This window comes from Heterodontus francisci, chromosome 1, assembly GCF_036365525.1.
Source record: "Heterodontus francisci isolate sHetFra1 chromosome 1, sHetFra1.hap1, whole genome shotgun sequence".
Taxonomy (NCBI): domain Eukaryota; kingdom Metazoa; phylum Chordata; class Chondrichthyes; order Heterodontiformes; family Heterodontidae; genus Heterodontus; species Heterodontus francisci.
Window position 1 is genome coordinate 129,755,174 of NC_090371.1, and position 22,607 is coordinate 129,777,780.

Below are 22,607 nucleotides of genomic sequence, written 5' to 3' on the forward strand. Positions count from 1 at the left end.
GTGCCACGACGGATCAGCATAAATTAGCGGAGCCAGAGGTTGTGTCAGCATAGAGGCGCGCTCCCGCGGCACGCTCTCGCGTGCGCGCCGCCCGTTCTGGTGCGCGCACTCGGCAGTCGCCCGCTGCCGCTGCAGCATCGCACTCGGAGCAACCCAACTTTCCCGTCTCAGGGCTTTTCCTCCTGTGACAGCGGACTGCAGCCGCCGAGTACTTCAGCGGGAGGTCTGGAGTCCCCCCGCTCCCCCCCCCACCTCCCTCGGGCACCCAGGTAAGAGTTGTGAGCGCCCCGGTCCTCAGCTGCCAGCAGCACTCGCTGCTTCCCTCACTGAGGAATCCCGACAGGATGGGAAACTATCTCATCCTCCGCCGTGCACTCGCCCGTTGTACACTTGGGCTCGTGTTTTGAGGCAAATAACATGCAGACTGCAACCATTCTAGCTTTTGCATCGCGCCCTGTTATGAGGATTTGTAAACCCAGGCTCTTGGATTGCGGTTACACAAATGTGCAGTGCACGTTCTAAATTGTCCTAAAGTCTTTAATATTGCAATGTCTCTATAACATCAGTGCTCTAACATAGTGTGAGATACTTCAAAAAAAAATCTCTGCATATGTAAATGTAGAAAAAAAAGTAAATCACACATCTGATTTTAAAATGCACGCTTTCTAATTATTCTCAATGCATCACTTCGACGAGAGAAAAAATGCTACAGTACTTTGTGGATATAGTACAACAGGCTTTGTCACATCAATTAGCATTTGGTATTGAAGTCAGTGAAAGCTAACCGAGCATGATTTCGGTACTTGTAGAGGTTTATGTAGCCTTACTGTCTTCCTTATGTTTTAGCTGTGCTGTGTTTAACTTTTTTTTAAAAGGAGCAGCCATGAAGAGAAATCTGACCATGAACAAATTCCTGCCTTCAGCCCTGATTAGTCTGGTGTTGGTGTTCTCTTGGCTGGCAGGGTGAGTAGAAGAGTGATGAATATTAAACCTTCTTCACCTATAGCTTCCTACTAACCTTTTAAAAATTTCAGTTGTGCCAGGTAGGAAGAAATGTGTCCAGCTCTAGATTTAAGCAATTACCAATCACAAATCTATAAAGTGGTGTTTCCACACCTTCAGTGTGAAACTGAAATAAATTCTTGTTTTAAATGCATTCTCTGCATGCTGGATCTGTATGCCTTTCTCAATCCAATGTTCAACTTGCCTCTTGGGAAGGGAGAGAAAAATGTCAATGTAACTGTAGCTATATGACCACAAAAACTTCATTTATTTTAAGCAACTGTATTTCTTCCTGATATATAATATGCTTTAAATAAAAACTGTCAACATAGAGTCAACCAAAAGAGACACTGAAATCTGAAAAGTAGGGAGATGGGTATAGTTTCTCTGTACAGGGGAAATGGCCAATAAAATGTGGCATGTTTCTGGTATGAAAGGCAAAAATAGATATAACTCATGCATAGGCTTACAATAGGACTGTATTGCACCTTTATTAATGTGTAACTGACAGGAGACTTAATTGTTTATATGTTTCAACAAAACTAGAAAATATTGGCGGACTTGAGGCAAAAGGCTCAGTTTAACAGCTGCCATATTGAAAGTTTTCCAGTTTCAAAATGTCTGGTGTGAATAAAGCTTGTGGTTATTTCAAGACTGTGGGGGAAGAAAGTACATTTGACTGGAATTTGCTAAATATTCAGATATTAATAACTATGGTTTATAGATAAATTAATCAGGTGATTTTCACCTTAGCTCACTTTGAGAAATACAAAGCTGCTATTCATATAAAACCTCTAGGTGGAGTCAGCACACAACATCAGCAAAAAAAAAGCTATTACAGCTGTCTGAATAAGCTAGGGACTTATTGGTTAAAATTGCTTGGTTAAAGATAGTTAAAAATATATGGTTAAGGGAAAACAATTTGAACAGATGCACATATCAGAACAATGCAATAGTATTACAGAAGATGTCTTGTAGTGTTTATTAGAACTCTTTTGAGGGCCCACTAGAATGACCTGTGACACTGCCAGTTAGTGTTAATGTTTTAACATTGGCTGAGCAAGATGGGTCCTAGATCAGCAAGGTTAGTCAGTTATCAAAGTAAGTTTAAAAAAAAGATCATATAAACAAACATTTAAGACAGAGATGAGGAGAAATCTTTTCTCTCAGAGGGTCGTGAGTCTTTGGAATTCTCTTCCTCAAAAGGCGGTGGAAGCAGAGTCTTTGAATATTTTTAAGGCAGAGGTAGATAGATTCTTGATAAGCAAGGGGGTGGAAGGTTATTGGGGGTAGGTGGAAATGTGGAGTAATCAGTTCAGCCATAAACTTATTGAATGGCGGAGCAGGCTCAATGGGCTGAGCAGCCTACTCCTGCTCTTAATTCGTATGTTCATATGTTCATACTGTAGGCCAAGTCATTAAAAATTGATCAAAATCTGTGTTAAAATATGATCTTTCAAAACTTACCTCGTGTGCCAGATAGAAATGGAACAATCTCAAGATCATTATTTTAAAGTGAATGAGGGAAAAAATTCTTGAATGTATATGTGTTAAGGATTGCTATGGAAAGATTTTCTTTAATTGGCATTTCTAGCAAAATCAGAATTGAGTTCCTTTTAGGAATACATGTAAGAGTAAATTGTCTGCTCATAGAAACTTTTCTAAATTACTATTTCTGTTTCTTTAGATTTGAGCAGCTAATTTTTTTGTGATTTCTCACACAATACCACAGAAAATGTTTCTATTATCCATGAGCCAATAATGGTATTGCTGACCATTTTTACAATAGGCAGTAAGGCAGGGCACATGGGGTCCATGGGCCCTGCCAAAGTAGGTAACTCAGTTTTATTTACACTTGTATTTATTACCCTTGATTTGCCCCGTTTTAATTTTGTGAGCCTGCAAGTTCAGAAACAGCTGCACTTAGTGGTGTTACCTCATTGACTGATAAATCCAAAATCAGGTACCCCAAATCTGTTAATATATGGAGCTTGAGATATTTATAAATTTAAGTAAACATTGATCGAAGTTATACAGGTGAGCTGTGAAGCTTCATGGTATGTATCTAATCTTGGACATTGCTGCAAAGAAAATATCACGACTTGCTATATGTTTAATAAAATAAGGCTTTTGCGATAAGCATTCATGTTTGTAACTTCCATTGTAAGAATGATAACTACAGAAGTTGTCAATTAACAATACTTTTTCAATAGGAGTGTCTGTTCAGAATGTTGGAAAGCTATGTATCATTGTCATAGATATATTTTCTCTGTAACGTATAAATAATTCACACATCAGCAGTGGAATTGTGAAATTAAAAATAGAAAATGCTTTTAATGCGTAGCAGGTCAGTCAGCATCTGAAAGTGAAAGACAGGTTAATTCTTTGCTTGGGACGTTATGTCAGAACTGATGCAGAGAAATCATGCTAGGATTTTTGATATACTTGTATATCACAATTAGCAGCCCAAATTACTGTTGACATTTAAGTCTGTTAAATGTGCAACAGGACACGTTTGTGCTGTGAATTTTTCCACACACAATTACTGTTGTAATAAAAAAGGCCTATGTTAATTCTTCAATTATATTGAATGTTATGCAAAAAAGTGAATAATTCTGCCCTTTTTCCATGATAAACAGTATCAATTAAGTTTTATTAATTTTTCCAATGTTCTATGGAATATAATAAATGCATAAATTATAATACTTATCAGAAAGGTGGTTGCAATAATAAATAACCAGAACAATCAAAATGCATTCATGTAAAAGTTGAAATCATTGTCTTGTGGAACTCTACTGCAGTCGTCCATGCACAACATAAGGCATCCACCCACTGAACCTGTGGGCGAAGCAAGCCTGGGTTTTGGCACACATTGGTGCTATGCCAAACAACACTCTCCATTCTTTTTTCCTTTAGAAGCTTTTTAATATTCAGCTTGAAAAGATATATTCAACATGATCAATACGAATAATATCTTACAAATATTCCACAAGCATTATGATTTTCTAGGTATTCATTATTTGTATGTGGAAGATCCATCAATAACAGTCTAGAGTTAAAATGTGGAGTACATATTCATATAACATGGAAAAATCAGGTTAATATTAAGAATTTAAATATATTGTATAAAATACATTTTGCAGGTCCTTGTTAAAGTAGTTCGAAACTTAGAATTTGCAATTTAACTTTAAGCGGACAGTGGTATGACTGATAACCATGTGTCAGAAAGAATTATTGATACATGTTGTTGATGGTATTTTCTGGAAGTCATGAGCTCACTACTGAATGTCACTGAGCAATGAGAAAAGACTAATGCTATTAAGTTTTTATGACATCTGGTGCCCTTTTTCCAATCTGGCTTTGAAAGAAATCCTTTCCTTTTGGTGAATTAATAGTTGGTGAACCACAAGTATGGAAAGTCAAAGCAAGTCTTCATTTGTCAAGATGATTGCATTCATTGGTGACAAATTATATCATTAGATTATTTTGAGCCCTTTCAAAAGAAACAAATGCTGATTATTTTTGTGACACTGGTATATCAAATGTAACTTGGAAATGGGTGTTACAGGTGCAATTGATATCAAACAAAAATAATTTGCATTTATATAGCAATCTTACTAGAGGACCACATGTTGACTTCTTTCTTTTCATGCATGTTATTATATTAAAAATTATTTCAGATAGATTTGAAAAAATTTGATTTTTTTTTAAATACATGTAAAGTATCTTTAGTGAATTTAGCTGCCAGTTATAACTGTAGCATGTCTCTAATGAATGTGAGCTATTGGAGGTCATGGGAGTACAAGCCCATTGAATTACAGTTTTCTAAAAAAAAAAATTGGAATTGGGGTATAATCCCAAAACACTGGTAAAAGTCCCAGAAAATCTTGTAATCATTCAATAAAAATTGAATTTTATGTATTCAGTTACCATAATTATAAATTGTGAAAAACCCTGAATGCCATTTTTGAAACACTGGTAAAAAGTCCGTTCAATAAAAATGGAATTTGACTTATTCACTTAAAAAAGTAACCCTAGATATAATACAAGAATACATCGGGCAGGACTTTGTTTCATAATTACTATCAGTAATAGCCAGATATCCTGTACTTTTATATGTCAAATGCTTTTCAGATTCTTACATTACAAAAGTTTAAGAACTTGAAAATCTTGCTCACTTGGCACTAATTTAACATGAAACTTACAACATCAAATTAAGTAATTACTTTTTAACAATTGTATCATCACTTTGTATCAAAAATTCACAAGGCTGTAAATATTGGATGCCCGTCAGTGAATGATAATCTGCCATGAAGGTAAACCACTTGAGTTTCACTTTCACAGGTTATGATGACATTTAAACCACTTGATTAGATTACTATCTCAGAAGTACCTGAAGAGAGAGAATTTGCAGGGCTATGGGGAAAGGGTGGAAGAGTGGGACTAGCTGAGCTTCTGTTGCAGAGAGCTGGCACAGACGCCACAGGCCAAATGGTCTCCTTCTGTGCTGTAACTATTCTGTGTTTCTAATTCACTAACTGATATTCAGTATTCTCTGCTGAATGTATTCAAATGAATGTGTTCTGAAATAATACCTAGACAATACAGTACATCTGCAGTGCACTGAAAATCCATACATTGTTGATCCAAATAATTGAACCACGTATTTAAACCTTGCACTTGCATGTTCAGCAATTGTACAAATAACCAAAGAACATGTGCACAGTAACTGAGTGAAATAATAGCACAGCCCAGTTTTCATTCCACATAGTCTGTGCTGGACACTTACTGCAGTCAGAGCTGTGAAAATGGTGAACACAAGTGTTCAGAACAGTAAAAGTAAACCTCCAGTATAAGCTGGGTATCCATAAAAAAACTAACAGTTGTAACAATCACATAAAAGTAGTGAACATGTATAATACTGTGTTGTAAAGAAAATACTGAATCTATTAATGCAATGAAACACAAGACTTCATGACCAATTGTTGATGCAGCATCAGGTCAAGTGTTATGGTCCTGTTCTATACAAGAGCGATTGCATGGCACACCAGCCTGTGGTGTCATTATTTGTGAAAGAACTAGAATCCTTGATGAGAAATGGTATTGTTTTGAGCCAGTTGTGACCCTGAGGCTTCACTGCTGTCATGGGTTGTTTCAGTTTATCAGAGAATACGTCAAAATCCATGACCCATAGTTGATGAGGATTATTCTGGTTGGACTCAGCAAACATTCACATTTTTCCCCTGTAAATTGAAGGCATGACTTAAGCAGCATCACCTGACACTGCATAATATATGTAAGACAGGCGTATGATGGGAAATGTTGCCAAATAAAAATGACTTATACACATGACCTTAAATTTGGTTTGAAACGTGTACTCATGGTTGTTTGCATTTGTCATAAACTATCGACTAGCATATAATTTTGTAATAAAAGCAAAATACAGATGCTGGAAATCTGAAATAAAAACATAAAGTGCTGGAAATACTCAGTAGGTCTGGCAGCATCTGTGGAGAGAGAAGCAGAGTTAACATTTCAGGTCTGTGACCTTTCATCAGAACTGGCAAAGGTTAGAAAAGAGTTAGGTTTTAAGCAAGTGATGGGGAGGGAGTTGGGGGAGAGAACGATGGAAGATGTTTGATAGGGTAGAGGGCAGGAGAGATTAAGTAACAAAGCTGTCCTGGGACAAAGGCAAAGAATGTGTTAACGATTGTGGTGAAAGACAAAGCATTAGTCCAGAGAGAGTGTTAATAGCAGAATGATGAGCAGCTCTGATTACATGAAAAACAAGCATATGGTTCACTGGAACACTGGAGCAGGCCAAAGACAGGAATGTTGGCATGAAAGCAGGGAGGAGTGTTGAAATGGCAAGAAACCAGAACTCGGGGTTAAGCTTTCGGACTGAGCGGAGGTGTTCCGCAAAGCGGTCAACCGATCTGCGTTTCATCTTCCCAATGTAGAGGGCTCCTGCTCCAGTGTTCTAGTGAACATCAATGTAAGCCCGGGGAGCAGCACATGATCTTTCAATTAGGCACTCTGCAGCCTTGTGGACTGAGCATTGAGTTCAATACCTTCAGAGCTTGACAGGCCTTTTTCTTATATTTTATTTTTTAACCATGTGCCTGTTTTTCATGTAGTCAGAACTGCTCACTATTCTACTATTAACACTCACTCTGGCCTAATGCTTGGTCTTTCACCACAAGCATTAACACATTCTTTGCCTTTGTCCCAGGACAGCTTTGTTATTTAATCTCTCCTGCCCACTGCCCTATCAAACACCTTCCCCTTTGTTCTTTCCCCCAATCCCCTCCCCTTCACTTGCTTAAAACCTAACTCTTTTCTAACCTTTGCCAGTTCTGATGAAAGGTCACAGACCTGAAATGTTAACTCTGCTTCCCTGTCCACAGATGCTACCAGACCTGCTGAGTATTTCCAGCACTTTTTGTTTTTATATCTAATTTTGTAGTTGCTTTTTCGTAGGTCTTTCAGTGTGTTTCTTTGAACAATAAACTGAAACTGTACATATAACATAACATACTATTCATTTTGCATTTGTTGCATTATTTGTTAAACATGTTTTGTAAGTTTTGGTAGGACTACTGCCTTTGAATGTTTGAGGTATTTTTTAAACTATGCATTTTCATCACAAGTACCAAGATATTCCTGTGAAAGTGTTGGGATTGCCTTGCCCGATGAATCATTCCTCTGTGTGTTTCCATATTGTCTATGGAGTACTCTCAAGCATCCACAAAATGAAATGCATTGTGTTACGATTGAGGCGGGAGGAGTGCACTGTTTCTCTAGTTCCACTTCTCCACAGGTCACAACATATGTTTACCCAGTTACCGATGAGGTCAACCATAGACTCTATTTCTTTATCCCAGAATAAAATACACAAACCAGGTTTCTTTAAAAACAAAATTTTCTGTTTATTATAAAAGAAGACTAAAATCAGTAACAAAGCAAAGCTTTAACATACAAGTTGAAATATGGAAGTCCCCTTTTCACCTTAGCTTCTCACACACACCCCCCCAAAAAAATAGAGATTTTCTTTTTAGAGCTCTGTTACAAAAAAAAGAGCCAAAAAAGAAAAAAGAAAAAAGAGAAGATATGGAAAGATGTCAGTTGTCCTTTTTTTTTGTCTGGCATCCAGGTATATGGTGATGGGTCACTGGGATCCTTTTCTGGAGCAATTCGTTCAGGCAGCATCGAGGATTTATCTGGCAGGTTTTACCAGCGTCTCAGGAGAAATGTGGCAACAAGGGTTTCAAGCAGGCCTTTCAGGACAAATGTAGCATCTGGCAGGCTTTTCAAAGCAATGGAAAAGGCTGAGCAGGGGTGAGTGCTGTCCTGGCTGGTTTTTAAAACTCCAATGGACTGTCCAAAGCGAAACCAAAACAATATCTCGAGTCAAGCCTCCTGACCCCTATAAATGTTGACCTGTCACTTCTCTGTAAACTCTCCTCCAAGTCCAAAAGCCCCTGCTGGTTAATTACCTGAAGACAGGTGACTTCCAGTAAGGGTTGTTTACAAACCAGATCCAAAAGGCCTTATGATGACCTCTTTTTCAAAAACACAAAGTCCAGCATCTGGGAAATCCGTTTTTTCAGTTTTAAAACACAAGTCCTCAAAATTTAACAAAAAATGGAAGAACTTTCATAACACCTCCACCCTTGGAAGAATGAAACACCATTTTACATGTATTTCATTACAATATGTGGAAAAAATAGAAGATTAAAAAATATTAAAACACTCTTATGACCAGGTGAGAAAGTTGTCTAGGAGTCTCTTTCAGCCTTCACCTGGTCTTATTGTAGCAGGATTTTAATTTTTAAGCACACTGTGTTTTGAGCTCCCCCTTGGTGAATCTTGTTCACTGCTTTCCAATGATAAGGCAAAGAAATGAGCACACCAGGTGTTCTTAGGTTTAAAGAAGGAAAGTGAAATTTATTAAAACTTAAACTGAAACTCTAATTCTGTTAATGCCCACGAATACACGCCGTGCCCCATGCTAGCATGCATTTGCGATATGCACATGCAAATGGATACAGAAAAGAGCAGAAGAAAATAAAGTTTAAAAAGTTTGAGGCAATCTCTGAAGAGGGGTTTTTATTGCACTTTGAGCTCACTGTAGTCCTTGATTGTAGGTAGTCTTGCTTTTCGTTGGGGCCCAGTATTTTTCTTAAACCTTGTTCAGTGTCGGAGAATTTCCTCTCTTGGGGTTCATGTATCTTCAATGGGTCTTCAGTTCCATGAGAAAGAGATGGGAGCGGACAGGAGAGAGATGTTCTCAGTCCAGGAGCAAAGAGCTTTCTGAGTTCAAATTCTCTGTGGCAAGTTCAAATTCAAAAAGCTAAACTGGTCTGACCATGTCTGTTTGTGTATTCGGCCATCTAAGCAGTTAACCTGGAATGCCAGCCTCTCCATCTTCAATGTCTGGAAATCAAAAGTCCATTGTGGATTAAATTGGAGCAGGGAGTGGTGCCTTTGTCCGTTCCAAGTACTGTCTGTTACTATGCAAATGTCTTTCCAGTCAGGGGCTTGGCAATTCCTTGTTATAGGCCCTCTTCCCAGCCACAATTTTAAGTTTTAATGTTCATGTGGCAAAATAATCTGTGCCTCAGTCTTGGCAGGAGGGGGCCTGCATGACAACACATGTACATACTGATTCTCATTCACTCTTTCCCTGTAGCTAATACAGTTCTTCTTTGTACCATTTTTGCACTCAGATAACTCAAAGCAAAGTTAAATGCTAGACAAAGCATCCGCAATTACAAACAAAGAACAAAGAACAGTACAGCACAGGAACAGGCCATTCGGCCCTCCAAGCCTGCGCCGATCTTGATGCCTGCCTAAACTAACACCTTCTGCACTTCCGGGGCCCATATCCCTCTATTCCCTTCCTATTCATATATTTGTCAAGATGTCTCTTAAACGTCGCTATCGTATCTGCTTCCACCACCTCCCCTGGCAGCAAGTTCCAGGCACTCACCACCCTCTGTGTAAAAAACTTGCCTCGCACATCCCCTTTAAACTTTGCCCCTCGCACCTTAAACCTATGTCCCCTAGTAACTGACTCTTCCACCCTGGGAAAAAGCTTCTGACTATCCACTCTGTCCATGCCACTCATAACTTTGTAAACCTCTATCATGTCGCCCCTCCACCTCCGTTGTTCCAGTGAAAACAATCCGAGTTTTTCCAACCTCTCCTCATAGCTAATGCCCTCCAGACCAGGCAACATCCTGGTAAACCTCCTCTGTACCCTCTTCAAAGCCTCCACGTCCTTCTGGTAGTGTGGCGACCAGAATTGCACGCAATATTCTAAGTGTGGCCTAACTAAGGTTCTGTACAGTGCAACATGACTTGCCAACTTTTATACTCTATGCCCCGAACGATGAAGGCAAGCATGCCGTATGCCTTCTTGACTACCTTATCCACCTGCGCTGCCACTTTCAGTGACCTGTGGACCTGTACGCCCAGATCTCTCTGCCTGTCAATACTCCTAAGGGTTCTGCCATTTACTGTATACCTCCCACCTGCATTAGACCTTCCAAAATGCATTACCTCACATTTGTCCGGATTAAACTCCATCTGTCATTTCTCTGCCCAAGTCTCCAACCGATCTATACCCTGCTGTATCCTCTGACAATCCTCATCATTATCCGCAACTCCACCAACCTTTGTGTCGACCACAAACTTACTAATCAGACCAGCTACATTTTCCTCCAAATCAAATTACATTATTTTTTCCTGTAATGTGGATAATCTTTAAGTGATAAGGTTGCAATGGTAAACTCCATTGGAATAGTCTGGCATTCTGTTTTTGAATTTTTCCACAAAGGCTAGTGGGTTATGATCAGTATACACCAGTGTCTCTATGGTGGACATAGACCTCAAAATGCTTAAGAGTTAGTAATAAGCCTAGGGTTTTTTTTTCCACTGTTGAATATAGTTTTTGGTGTTGATTTAGCTTTTTGGATATGCATCCCACTGGCCTTTCTATGCCTGATTCATCATATTGTAACAGGACTGCACTGACCTCCAGATTACTAGCATCAATTGCTATCTTGTAAGAGGTTCCCACTCCCGTTTTCCCCCTTTACTGATGGCTGTTGACTTTAGGATTTTTATAAAGGACCAATTGCACAGACACGGGGTTGGGCTGAATCACAAACTTGTTTATTAAAACCCTCCTAACACTCTGATACAAAGACCTCTAAACCAATTTAAAGGACACCACACAACACCATGATTGGTTAGTCCGATTTAAATCCCTCCACGATTTAACCTTGGCTCCCATCCAAACACACAAGTCACCATGACTTATAAGATAACCTTTTTCGTCAAAACCCCACGTTTCTGCCCAGACGCACTCAATTCAAAACCCAAACCTTCCCAGAATTTGGTTGTTACACTTAAAATTGCTTTAAACCCACAGCCCCAAATACCCCTTGGATTTGGCTGATAGCTCACAATCCTCCATGTGGTGGGTCCTTCCAGTGAGAATTTGTAGATCCACGAGCCAGGTTGACCATTTCTGACCCTGCTTCTTGACTGCAGTGCCAAACCCTTCGATCTTGTCCTTTTTATGATGATCCTTATCGAAATATCATAAACACATCTCCTGAAGCTATCCTGCCAATGGTCAGCGCTTAGCACCTTTTAATTCCTTTAGTCTGTTACTTGCCTAGTCCAGACAGATCCACTCAGTGCTGATTCTATTTACATGACCGAGAACAATGAACTCCACAAAGGTGAGGTATCCAGGCTCCAGAGCTGATGTACATGAAAAGGTTTCTCTCCTGTTTTGACAGGAGTGAATGCTGTGGTCTGGGGATGGTTAGTTGTAACGATGGCCTCCCCAATCACTTAATTGGGTTACATGATGGCAGTTATCCTGTGTCACTGTTATGATAATGACCCAAATTCCAGTCCTTTAACAGTATCAGTTCAGTTGTGATGTTGGAATGTTTGAAATTGACCCCTTGGAATGCAGCTGTGTGTTTTGTGTTGAGGTTTGGCTTTTATTCACAGTACTAGTGTCTGTGGGGGTTTTCTCCCCATATTCCATCAAGTCCAGTTTTGAAGTCCAGTTTGGGGGGTGGGGAGGTGCGTGGGGGTGGGTGGGGGGTTGGTGTTGAAGGAATTATGATCCCACAACCGTGAAGGGCTTAGTGAAATTTGGAGGAGCCAACACTGGTTCATTAATCAAAATGGCTTTCAGCCTCTCAAAAGATGCTTGGCATTCACCTGACCACACTCCCTTGGTTTTCATTTGTTGTGGCAAATCTGTCAGTGGAGCAGCTATAGTACTAAAATTTGGTATAAACTTATGGTAGAAACCACACATCCTCAAGAACCTCATGATTACTGGCTTAGTCTTAGAGATAGGGAACTCTACCAATGCTTGTACTTTTGCTGTTCTTGGCAACACTTGGCCCTACTATATGCCTGAGGTAGATTACTCTGGCTTTAGCAAATTCACTTTTGGTAATGTTTATCACTAACTCAGCCGATTGTAATTTTCTAAACAGAGCTTCTAGTTGTTCCAAGTCGTCCTTCTAAGTGTCACTGTATACCAGCACATGGGGAGGCAGTGGCATAGTGGTAATGTTACTGGACTATTAATCCAGAGGCCCAGTCAATGCTCAGAGGACATGGATTCGAATCCCACCATTGCAGATGGTGAAATTTGAATTCAATTCAATTAATAAAAATCTAGAATTAAAAATCTAGTCTAATGATGACAATGAAACCATTGTTGATTGTTGTAAAAACCAATCTAGTTCACTAATGTCCTTTAGGGAAGGAAATCTGCTGTCCTTACCTGGTCTGGCCTATGTGTAACTCCAGACCCACAGCAATGTGGTTGACTCTTAAAATGCCCTCTGAAATGGCTGAGCAAGCCAAACTGTTCAAAGGTAATTAGGGATGGGCAATAAATGCTGGCCAAGCCAGAGATCCACATCCCACAAATGAATTTAAAAAATCATCATGATAAACCACACAGTGAAGAACACTGGCTACCACTTGGTTCATTCATCTCTGAAAAGTAGCTGGGGCATTTTTTTGCCTGAATGACATCACCCGGCATTGGAAAAGACCATATGGTGTGACATAGGCTGATATTTCTTTAGCTCGGTTGTTAAAGGAACTTGTCATGTATCCCTTTAACAAAACTATTTTTGTAAGAAATGTGGCACTGCCCACTCTGTCAATACAGTTTTCCAAGTGAGGAATTGGGTAGGAGTCTGTCTTTTTACTGCATTTACCATTCTGTAGTCTATGCAGAATCTAATTGAACTATCAGGTTTAGGCAAAAACACCACTGGGAAACTCCAGCTGCTTTGACTAGGTTCAATGAGGTGTTTTTCCACCATATATTGGATTTCTGCTTTTACCTGACCCTGCTTCTCTGGACTTAAGTGATAAGGATGGTGTTTTATAAGAAAGGATTCTCCTACATCCACATCATTTGTGGTTAAGGGTGTACATCCTGGCTTGTCCCTACAGACTCCTTTAAATGCTGTGAGTTCTACATCTAAATATGAAAGCATAGTGTCCAATCTCTCTAACAATTCAGTATGAGCTAACCAGATAGGAGGAGGTTCAATTTGAGAACTGTCTAGGCCATCTTCTGCCTCATCCTCACTATCCCTTTTATCCTTCACAACCCCTGCTACCTGACATACCTGTGCTTGCATATCCTCCTCCCAGTGATGAAATTGTTTTATCATATTGATAAGACACAGCCGATTTTTTTCCCGACGATCTGGGGTGTCAGTCAAATAATTTACTTTACCAATTCTTATGACTACTTTATATGGACCACTGACCTGTGCTTTCAGCGGTTCACCCAGTAAAGGCAGCAATACGAACACCTCATCCCCTGGTTAAACCGTTCAGGTCTTGGCATGCTTGTCTGCGCATTTCTTCATGATTGTTTGGGAAGCTTTAAGGTGTTCCTGAGCCACTTTGCCAGCTCTTGTGAGCTGTTCCCGGAACACAGATACTTAGGGGCGAATTTTACGTCGGGCCCCTGATGTCAGGGGTCATGGTGGGTGGCCAGGAAAATACATCCAGGAGAGGCCCGCCATGGGCCTCGACAACAGGAAAGCCCTGCCCCATATTATTGGCGGCAGTGAGGCCTCATGGCGGCCCCCTCATCGCTTTGCGGCGGCATCACAATTTACATATGTTAAAATATTCTAATTAATGAATTAATCACTTATCTCCTGCCGCCGTCCGTTCCCCTGTGATATTCCGGTCAGTTGACGGAACTCCCACGCTTTTGGATCTCTGTTCAGAGATCCGTGGCTGAACACTGGTTGGGAGTGGGGAGCAGGTAAGTTTTGAGGGCGAGAGGGGAATCAAAGAACTGTTACAGCACAGAAGGAGGCCATTCGGCCCATCATGTCCACACTGACTCTCTGAAAGAGCAATTCCCTCAGTTCCATTCCCTGCCTTCTCACCATAACCCTGCACATTCTTCATTTTCATATAACAGTCTAATTCCCTTTTGAATGCTTCAATTGAACCTGCCTCCACCATGTTCTCAGGTAGCGCATTCCAGACCTTAACCACTCGCTGTGTGAAAAAGTTTTTCCTCCTGTCACTTTTGCTTTTCTTAGCGAATACTTTAAACCTGTGCCCTCTTGTTCTCGATCCTTTCATGAGTGGGAACAATTTCTCTCTATCTACTCTGTCCAGACACCTCATGATTTTGAATACCTCTATCAAATCACCTCTCAGCCTTCTCTTCTCCAAGCAAAAGGGAAAGGGGACCTCTTATCTCATGTTCATAAACTAATTCAAAAGGACGAAAACTGTCCTTTAGCTGAATCCCTACAGGCAAACAGAAGAAATTCTAGCCCTTTATCCCAATCATGGGGATATTCATGACATGTGCCCTGATCATCGTTTTGAGGTGCTGATGGTACCTTTGTAAAGCCCCTTGTGCCTGTGGGTAGTATGCTGAAGACTTTTACTGTGTTATACCCAAATTACCCATAACTTCCTGAAAATTTTAGACGTAAAATTGGAACCTTGATCTAGGTGAATCTCAATCGCTAATCCATATCTAGTGAAGAACTGGGTTAACTTCTCTAACATTACCTTAGCAGAAATTGTTCTCAAGGGAATGACCTCTGGGAACTGAATAGCCATATCCGCGATACTGAGTATATACTGGTGTCCCGCTTTTGTTTTCGGTAAAGCTCCTACACAGTCTACCAACACTCTGCTAAATGGTTCCACAAAAACTGATATGAGAATTAGAGGTGCCAGTTTTATGGCAGGTTGCGGTTTTCCTACAATCTGGCATGTATGGCATATTTTACCAAACTGTACCACGTCCTTGGAAAGACTTGGCCAGTAAAAATAGCGACCTAAACGTGATTTGCTCTTCCAGATCCCACATGTCCTGATATAGGAATTTCATGGGCTAACCTTAATATTTCCTGGCGATACTTGGGTGGTACCACTATCTGATGAACAACCGTCCATTCTTCATCCGCAAAGGTCTCCACTTCCTCATCAGAATCCCATTTTTAATATAGTATCATTCCGGAACTCCATTTGCCTCAGCTGCAGTTACAGCTGATTGTGTCACTTTAATTCTGGATTGGCTTGCTGAGCCTTGATCAAAGAAGACTTGCTGAACATTTCCTTCGGATTATCCAAATCTCCAAAGAAAGTTTCAGATATTCGGCTCTCTGACTGTGGTGCCACTTTTACCTCCGACAGTCGGACTTGTTTAACCATTGCTCATGTCACTACACATAAAGGAAAAATTCCTGGAACCTTTTCCTGCAACTGTTCTGTCTCTTTAACTTCACTTGCTTTTTCTGTGACTACTGGAGAAGCTACTACCTTTGCTGCGGCCAAAGCATTCCCTAGGAGTAGGTCAACTCCGTCTACAGGTAAACTATGGCCAACCCCTACATTTACTGCTCCAGACATTAGGTCACACTCCAGGTGCACCCGATACAAAGGTATGGGTATATACTGCGCGCCAATACGATTCATTAAAACCTTGGCATTCAGTGCGCTCTCTCGTGGAAATGTTATGCCTTTTCCCAGTAAAAGAGTTTGGGTGGCTCCTGTATTCCTAAGTCTAGCTATAGGTTTGCCTGCCTCATTTGAGGGATAAGGAGTTATGTTTCCTTTCGACAAGGATTCTCTATAACTCTCAGGTATCTTACTAATGATCCCAGCACTCACAGCGATTTTTGTACTTGGCCTTACAGCTGCAGTCAGAGCTACACCCTGATCTGTCACACTCTCGGTCAGGGCCCCTTTCTCTGCACTGGCTTTGTGTACTCCACTAAGTCCCATGGGCTTACCCTGCAACTCACAGCATTCTGCATGAAGGTGTCCCGCCTTGTGGCAGTAGTAACATTTAGGCTTTCAGACTTGACTTCCACCCTCAGCATCATCGTTTCTGACCTGAGCAGGAGATCCCGGGGTGTTCCCAACTGTTCCTTCTTGTCCCCGGCTACATGCCTTCCTTGCACTCTCCCACCTTCTATCCTTCTTGGGTTTGTGGGGGTGACATTCAAAAGGTTTGGGTTTGTAAACAAGTTTGTAATCATCAGCTATTTCCACTGCCTGTCTGGCTGTTGAAACTTTCTGGTTCTTACAACTTAGAACTTAGAGAGATACAGCACTTCTTACTAACGGAATTTTTAGATTCTTCCAGGAGAATTAGTTCCCTAAGTTGTTCTCATATGTGGCCTCTACCGTTAGTGCCCACATCCAACGATCAAAATTAATTTGCTTTACCCTCTCAAATTCTAAATAGGTCTGCGCAGGCTGTCTCTGGAGGTTCTGAAATCTCTGGCAGTATGCTGCAGGGATCAGCTCATAAGCAGCAAGAATATTCTTTTTTGCCATCTCATAATCTGCAGAAACCTCCTGAGAAAGCATGGCATAAACTTCATGAGCTCTGCCCATCAACCTACTTTGCATAAGCAGTGTCTAGCTTTCTTCGGCCACTTCATCTTTTCAAAAGAAATGAAAATGCCTCTACATCTATTTCCTCAAATTTTGGGAGGGCTTGTAGAAATTTAAACAGCTGTCCACTGGGTCCTCGGCTGGAGACAATCTTTCCTCACCAGAACTTTCACTGGAGTCAAGACCACCCCTTTTTCTTAGTTCCATCTTTTTAAATTTGAATACCCTTCCTTCTCTTTTTCCCTTTCCTTTTCCTCAAGTTCCAGTTTCTTTATTGTCCATTCTCTTTCAAGCTCAAGTTTTTTTCATCTCTTTTTCCTGTTCAAGCTCAAGGTGCTTCATCTGTAACTGAATTTTAGCTAATTCAACTGAACTACCATCTGGTTCACCTTTCTCTTCTTCCAATTTCAGATGCTGTGCTATTAGTTCAATTATGTCTGCTTTCTTAGCTCCTGGTTTATACTCTAATGCCAACAGCTCTGCTTAACAAAAAAGGGCCAAAAAAGAATACTTTGGCCAAATACTTGCTAATTCTTGAAGAAAAAAGAGATGTGGAAAGGTGTCACTTGTCCTTTTTTTGTCTGGCATCCGGGTATATGGTGATGGGTCATTGGGATCCTTTTCTGAAACAATTTATTCAGGCGGCATCGAGGATTTATCTGGTAGGTTTTTCCAGCATCTCAGGAGAAATGCGGCAACTGTGGTTTCAAGCAGGCCTTTCAGGACGAATGTAACATCAATTTCTTTTTTTTCTTATACTCGCTTCTAAGAGCTTCTCAAAGAGATGGAAAAACTGGCAGGCTTTTCAAAGCTGGGGTGACTGCTCTCCTGGCTGGTTTTTAAAACTCCAACTGACTGTCCAAAGCCAAACCATAACAATACCTGGATTCAAGCCTCCTGACCCCTATAAATCTTGACCTGTCACTTCTTTGTAAACATCTACCCTGCCCCCCCGCCCCTCACTCCCAAAGTCAAAAAGCCTCTGCTGGGTAATTAATCTGAAGACAGATGACTTCCAGCAAGGGTTGTTCACAAATCAAGTCCAAAAGACCTTGTGATGATCTTTTTTTAAAAAAAAAAGTCCAGCATCTATAGAATTTTTTTCAGTTTTAAAACACAAGTCCTCAAAATGTAACAAAAAAATGGAAGGACTTTCAGAACAATTGTAACACTACATATTGTTAATTAATAAAAGGCTTACCTTTGCATGATTGGCTCAACTGCTGCAGAATAAAGAATATATTGCCTCTTTCTCATATAAGATTTTAAGGGGGCTCGACAGGGTAGATGTTGAGAAGATGTTTCCACTAGTGGGGGAATCTCGAACGAGGGGACACAATTACAGAATAAGGGGGCACACATTTAAAACTGAGATGCGAAGGAATTTCTTCTCTCAGAGGGTGGTGAATCTCTGGAATTCTCTGCCTCAGAGAGTTGTGGAGGTTTGGTCGCTAAATGTATTTAAGGAGGAGGTAGATAGATTTTTGAAATCTCGGGGAGTCGAGCGTTAGGCAGAGCAGGCCCGAAAGAGAAGTTGAGGACAGAGACAGATCAGCCATGATCTTATTGAATGGCGAGACAGGCTTGAGGGGCTGAATGGCCTACTCTTGCTCCTATTTCTTATGTTCTCTGTTAAATTAATTATTTTATAAGATCTTTGTTAGTTCACTTTTTCAAATTGTCTACTAGGCTAATTCCAATCCATAACAAGTACAACAGTTTTGTTTCTAATGAACATTGCATTTATTGCACATTGTGCATAGAATGATTAAGTATGTTATCAATAGAAAACAGAACTTGGTTAGATGGAGAATATCATTAATCTTCAACTGTTTTCTTATTAAATGAATCAAAAAAACTGCATTTTTAGGTCTCTTGCCTTTTTTTAAGTCTCCATTGCCTGGTTTTCGAATGGTATGCAGCACAATGTGCAGTTTATCCACTTTACTCAGTGAATAGGGCACATTTCACACAAGAAAGAAAAGACAGAAATGACAATCCAGGTTGAATGCTGAAGAGGGCCTGTTTTAATCCCCCATTCTGTCTTTCCATCCTCGATCTACAGCCTTTACTTTCACTTTGCATTTGTCTTGTTTTATTCTTTTATGATGAACGCCATAGGGTAGTAAAAAATGGTTTGCTATCACATGTATAATTACAAAAAAAACGCATGCCGCTGCCTGTTTTTTTGAGCACTTGTCATTTCAGAAGGTATGGAAGAGATTTTTGTCTTCAATGCCTGCACAATGAAAGAAATAACTTGCATCTACATGGTGCCTTTCACAACCTCGGGACATCCCAAAAGACTTTACAGCCAACAAAGTACTTTTGAAGTGTAGCCACTGCAGGAAATGGTGGAGCAGCCTGTTGTAGAACCCATCTGATTTTCATTCCTTTAAAATCAATGGGTGATATGAGTGGGCAATCGGGCCAACTCAGGCCTGAATTTTAAGTTGCGGCAGCGGCGGCCATAAAAAATGGTAGCCCGCATGTGCGGGCTTTTCTCCGCTGAGCCACTATGATATTAAACACGGCAGCACATTTACATGGCTGGGGTGGATTCCCACCCACCTGATGAGGTGGAGGGGACGGGCCATCCATCCCTGGCGTCAGGAGCCATTGTGCAGGCGCCAACATTATTTTTAAAGGGCTTCAAGCCCTACATGACAATTTGAATATTTAAAGAAAAATTGCATTAAACTTTACTTTACAAAATTAAGTGAATATTTCTATCCCCTCTTCCACCACCCCCAATCAACATGCACTTCATTCCGTGCCCACTTCACCCCTCCCCAAAATAATTGGCGCCCGTAGTCAAGCTGTTCCAGTACAGCTACAACATTGGCATGTACCCGGTAATGTGGAAAATTGCCCTGGTATGTCCTGTACACAGAAAGCAAGACAAATCCAACCTGGCCAATTACCACCCCATCGGCCTACTCTCGATCATCAGTAAAGTGATGGAAGGTGTTGTCGACACTTAACAATAACCTGCTCAGTGACGCTCAGTTTGGATTCTGCCAGGGCCACTCAACTCCTGACCTCATTACAACCTTGGTTCAAACATGGACAAATGAGCTGAACTCAAGAGATGAGGAGCGAGTGACTGCCTCGACATCAAGGCAGCATTTGACAGAGCATGGCATTAAGGAGCCCGAGCAAAACTGGAGCACTGTGGGTGTATCTACCCCATATTGACTGCAGTGTTTCTAGACGGCATCTCACTACCACCTTCTCATGGGCAATTAGGGATGGGCAATAAATGCTGGCCTGGCCAGCAACGCCCAAATCCCCATAAACGAATAAAAAAAAACTTTGTGTACCTGACCTTCCCCCTCACCCCTCAAAGTTCACAAACTTTTATCTTTAACCCTTCCCACCATTCCCTCCACCAATCATATTAGTTTGACACTGCTCCTCTTCTCCCAGACTGAAATACTTACTTGTTCCCCCCCTTCCCACCACTGTCCCGCATCGGATCTCCGAACGGAAATCTGAAGACGCGGGAGTGCCGGCCACCGGCTACAGTATCGGATTGGGACAGACGGCGAGAGTGGGTATGTGTTTACTTCATTTATTTTAATAAATCTACATATGTAGATTGGGCTCCGGTCTTCGAGGCCCGTTGTGAGCCTCTCCCAGAGACATTTTCCGGGACCCCCCTGCCACGACCCCCGACGTGGGGGGCCTGTAAATTCTAGCCCATAGTTATAATAGTGTACAGCATCTTACATCAAACACAATTAATGGCCTGGACTTGGTGCTGGTAATGATGAAACTGTCAACACTTACCGTCATTACTCCACTGAAACTGACAGCAACTTCTGGAGTTTGCACATGTGTAAAAGGCTTAAAGGAGGCAGAATTCTTAAAGTGCATTCAGGAGAGCTTTTTGACCCAGGACGTAGAAAGTTCAACAAGAGAAGGGGCGGTACTGGACCTAATCCTAGGGAATGAAGCCAGACAAGTGGTAGAAGTGTCAGTGGGGGAGTATTTCGGGGATAGTGACCATAACTCTATAAGATTTAAGGTAGGTTTGGAAAAGGACAAAGATGGACCGGAAATAAAGGTACTGAATTGGGGGAAGGCCAATTTCAATATGATAAAACAGGATCTAGCCAAATTGGACTGGGAACTGCTACTTGTAGGAAAGTCTACATCAGACCAGTGGGAGTCATTCAAAAAGGAAATAGAGAGAGTTCAGGGCCAACATGTTCCCGTAAAGGTGAAGGGTAGGACCAATAAGTCCAGGGAACTCTGGACCCTAGAGGAGTATAGAAAATGTAGGGAGGTACTTTAAAAAATAATTAGGCGAGCGAAGAGGAGGCATGAATAAATGCTGGTGGGCAAGATAAAGGGAAATCCTAAGGTGTTTTATAAGTATATTAAGGGCAGAGGCATAACCAGAGAAAGAGTAGGGCCCATTAGGGACTAAAGTGGAAATCTGTGCGTGGAGCCGGCGGACGTAGGTGAGGTTTTAAATGATTACTTTTCATCTGTGTTCACTATGGTGAATGGCAATGTGGGTGTAGAGATCAGGGAGGGGGATTGTTATATACTCGAACAAATTAGCATTGAAAGGAAGGAGGTATTAGCGGTTTTAGCGGGCTTAAAAGTGGATAAATTCCCAGGCCCAGATGAGATGTATCCCAGGCTGTTAAGTGAGGCAAGGGAGGAGATTGCAGGGGCTTTGACACAAATTTTCAAATCCTGTTTGTTCGCAGAAGAGGTGCCAGAGGACTGGAGGACAGCGAATATGGTACCGTTATTCAAGAAGGGTAGCAGGGATAAACCAGGTAATTACATGCCAGTGAGTCTAACATCAGTGGTAGGGAAGCTATTGGAAAAAATTCTGAGGGACAGGATTAATCTCCACTTGGAGAGGCAGGGATTAATCAGAGATAGTCAGCATGGCTTTGTCAGGGGGAGATAATGTCGAACAAACTTGATTGAATTTTTCGAGGAGCTGACTAGGTGTGTAGATGAGGGTAAAGCAGTTGATGTCGTCTATATGGACTTCAGTAATGCTTTTGATAAGGTTCCACATGGGAGATTGGTTAAGAAGGTAAGAGCCCATGGGATCCAGGGCAATTGGCAAATTGGATCCAAAATTGGCTGAGTGGCAGGAGGCAGAGGGTGATGGTTGAGTGTTGTTTTTGCGATTGGAAGCCTGTGACCAGTGGTGTACCACAGGGATTGGTGCTGGGACCCTTGCTGTTTGTAGTGTACCTTAATGATTTAGATGTGATTATAGGAGGTATGATCAATAAGTTCGCAGATGACACGAAAATTAGTGGTGTCGTAAATAGTGAGGAGGAAAGCCTTAGATTACAGGATGATATAGAAGGGCTGGTAAAATGGGCAGAGCAGTGGCAAATGGAATTTAATCCTGAGGAGTGTGAGGTGATGCATTTTGGGAGGACTAACAAGGCAAGGGTGGTAGGACCCTACGAAGTACAGTGGGTCAGAGGGACCTAGGTGTACTTGTCCATAGATCACTGAAGGTGGCAGCACAGGTAGTAGATAAGGTGGTTAGGAAGGCATATGGGATATATGCCATGATTAGCCAAAGCATACAATATAAGAACAGGGAGGTTATGATAGAGCTGTATAAAACGCTAGATAGGACACAGCTGGAGTACTGTGTGCAG

General features: G+C 41.2%; 1 protein-coding gene across 1 annotated transcript in view; it reads left to right on the plus strand.

The window, feature by feature from the left end:
- The first annotated feature begins 204 nt into the window (after positions 1-204).
- Positions 205-22,607, plus strand: part of LOC137372287 (gamma-aminobutyric acid receptor subunit alpha-2-like) — a 449,916-nt gene continuing 427,513 nt past the window's right edge. The window contains exons 1-2 of the mRNA XM_068036058.1: positions 205-269; positions 876-963. Of these exons, the coding sequence (XP_067892159.1) occupies positions 884-963 (80 nt within the window). The 5' untranslated portion in view covers positions 205-269; positions 876-883. The remainder of the gene's footprint in view (positions 270-875; positions 964-22,607) is intronic.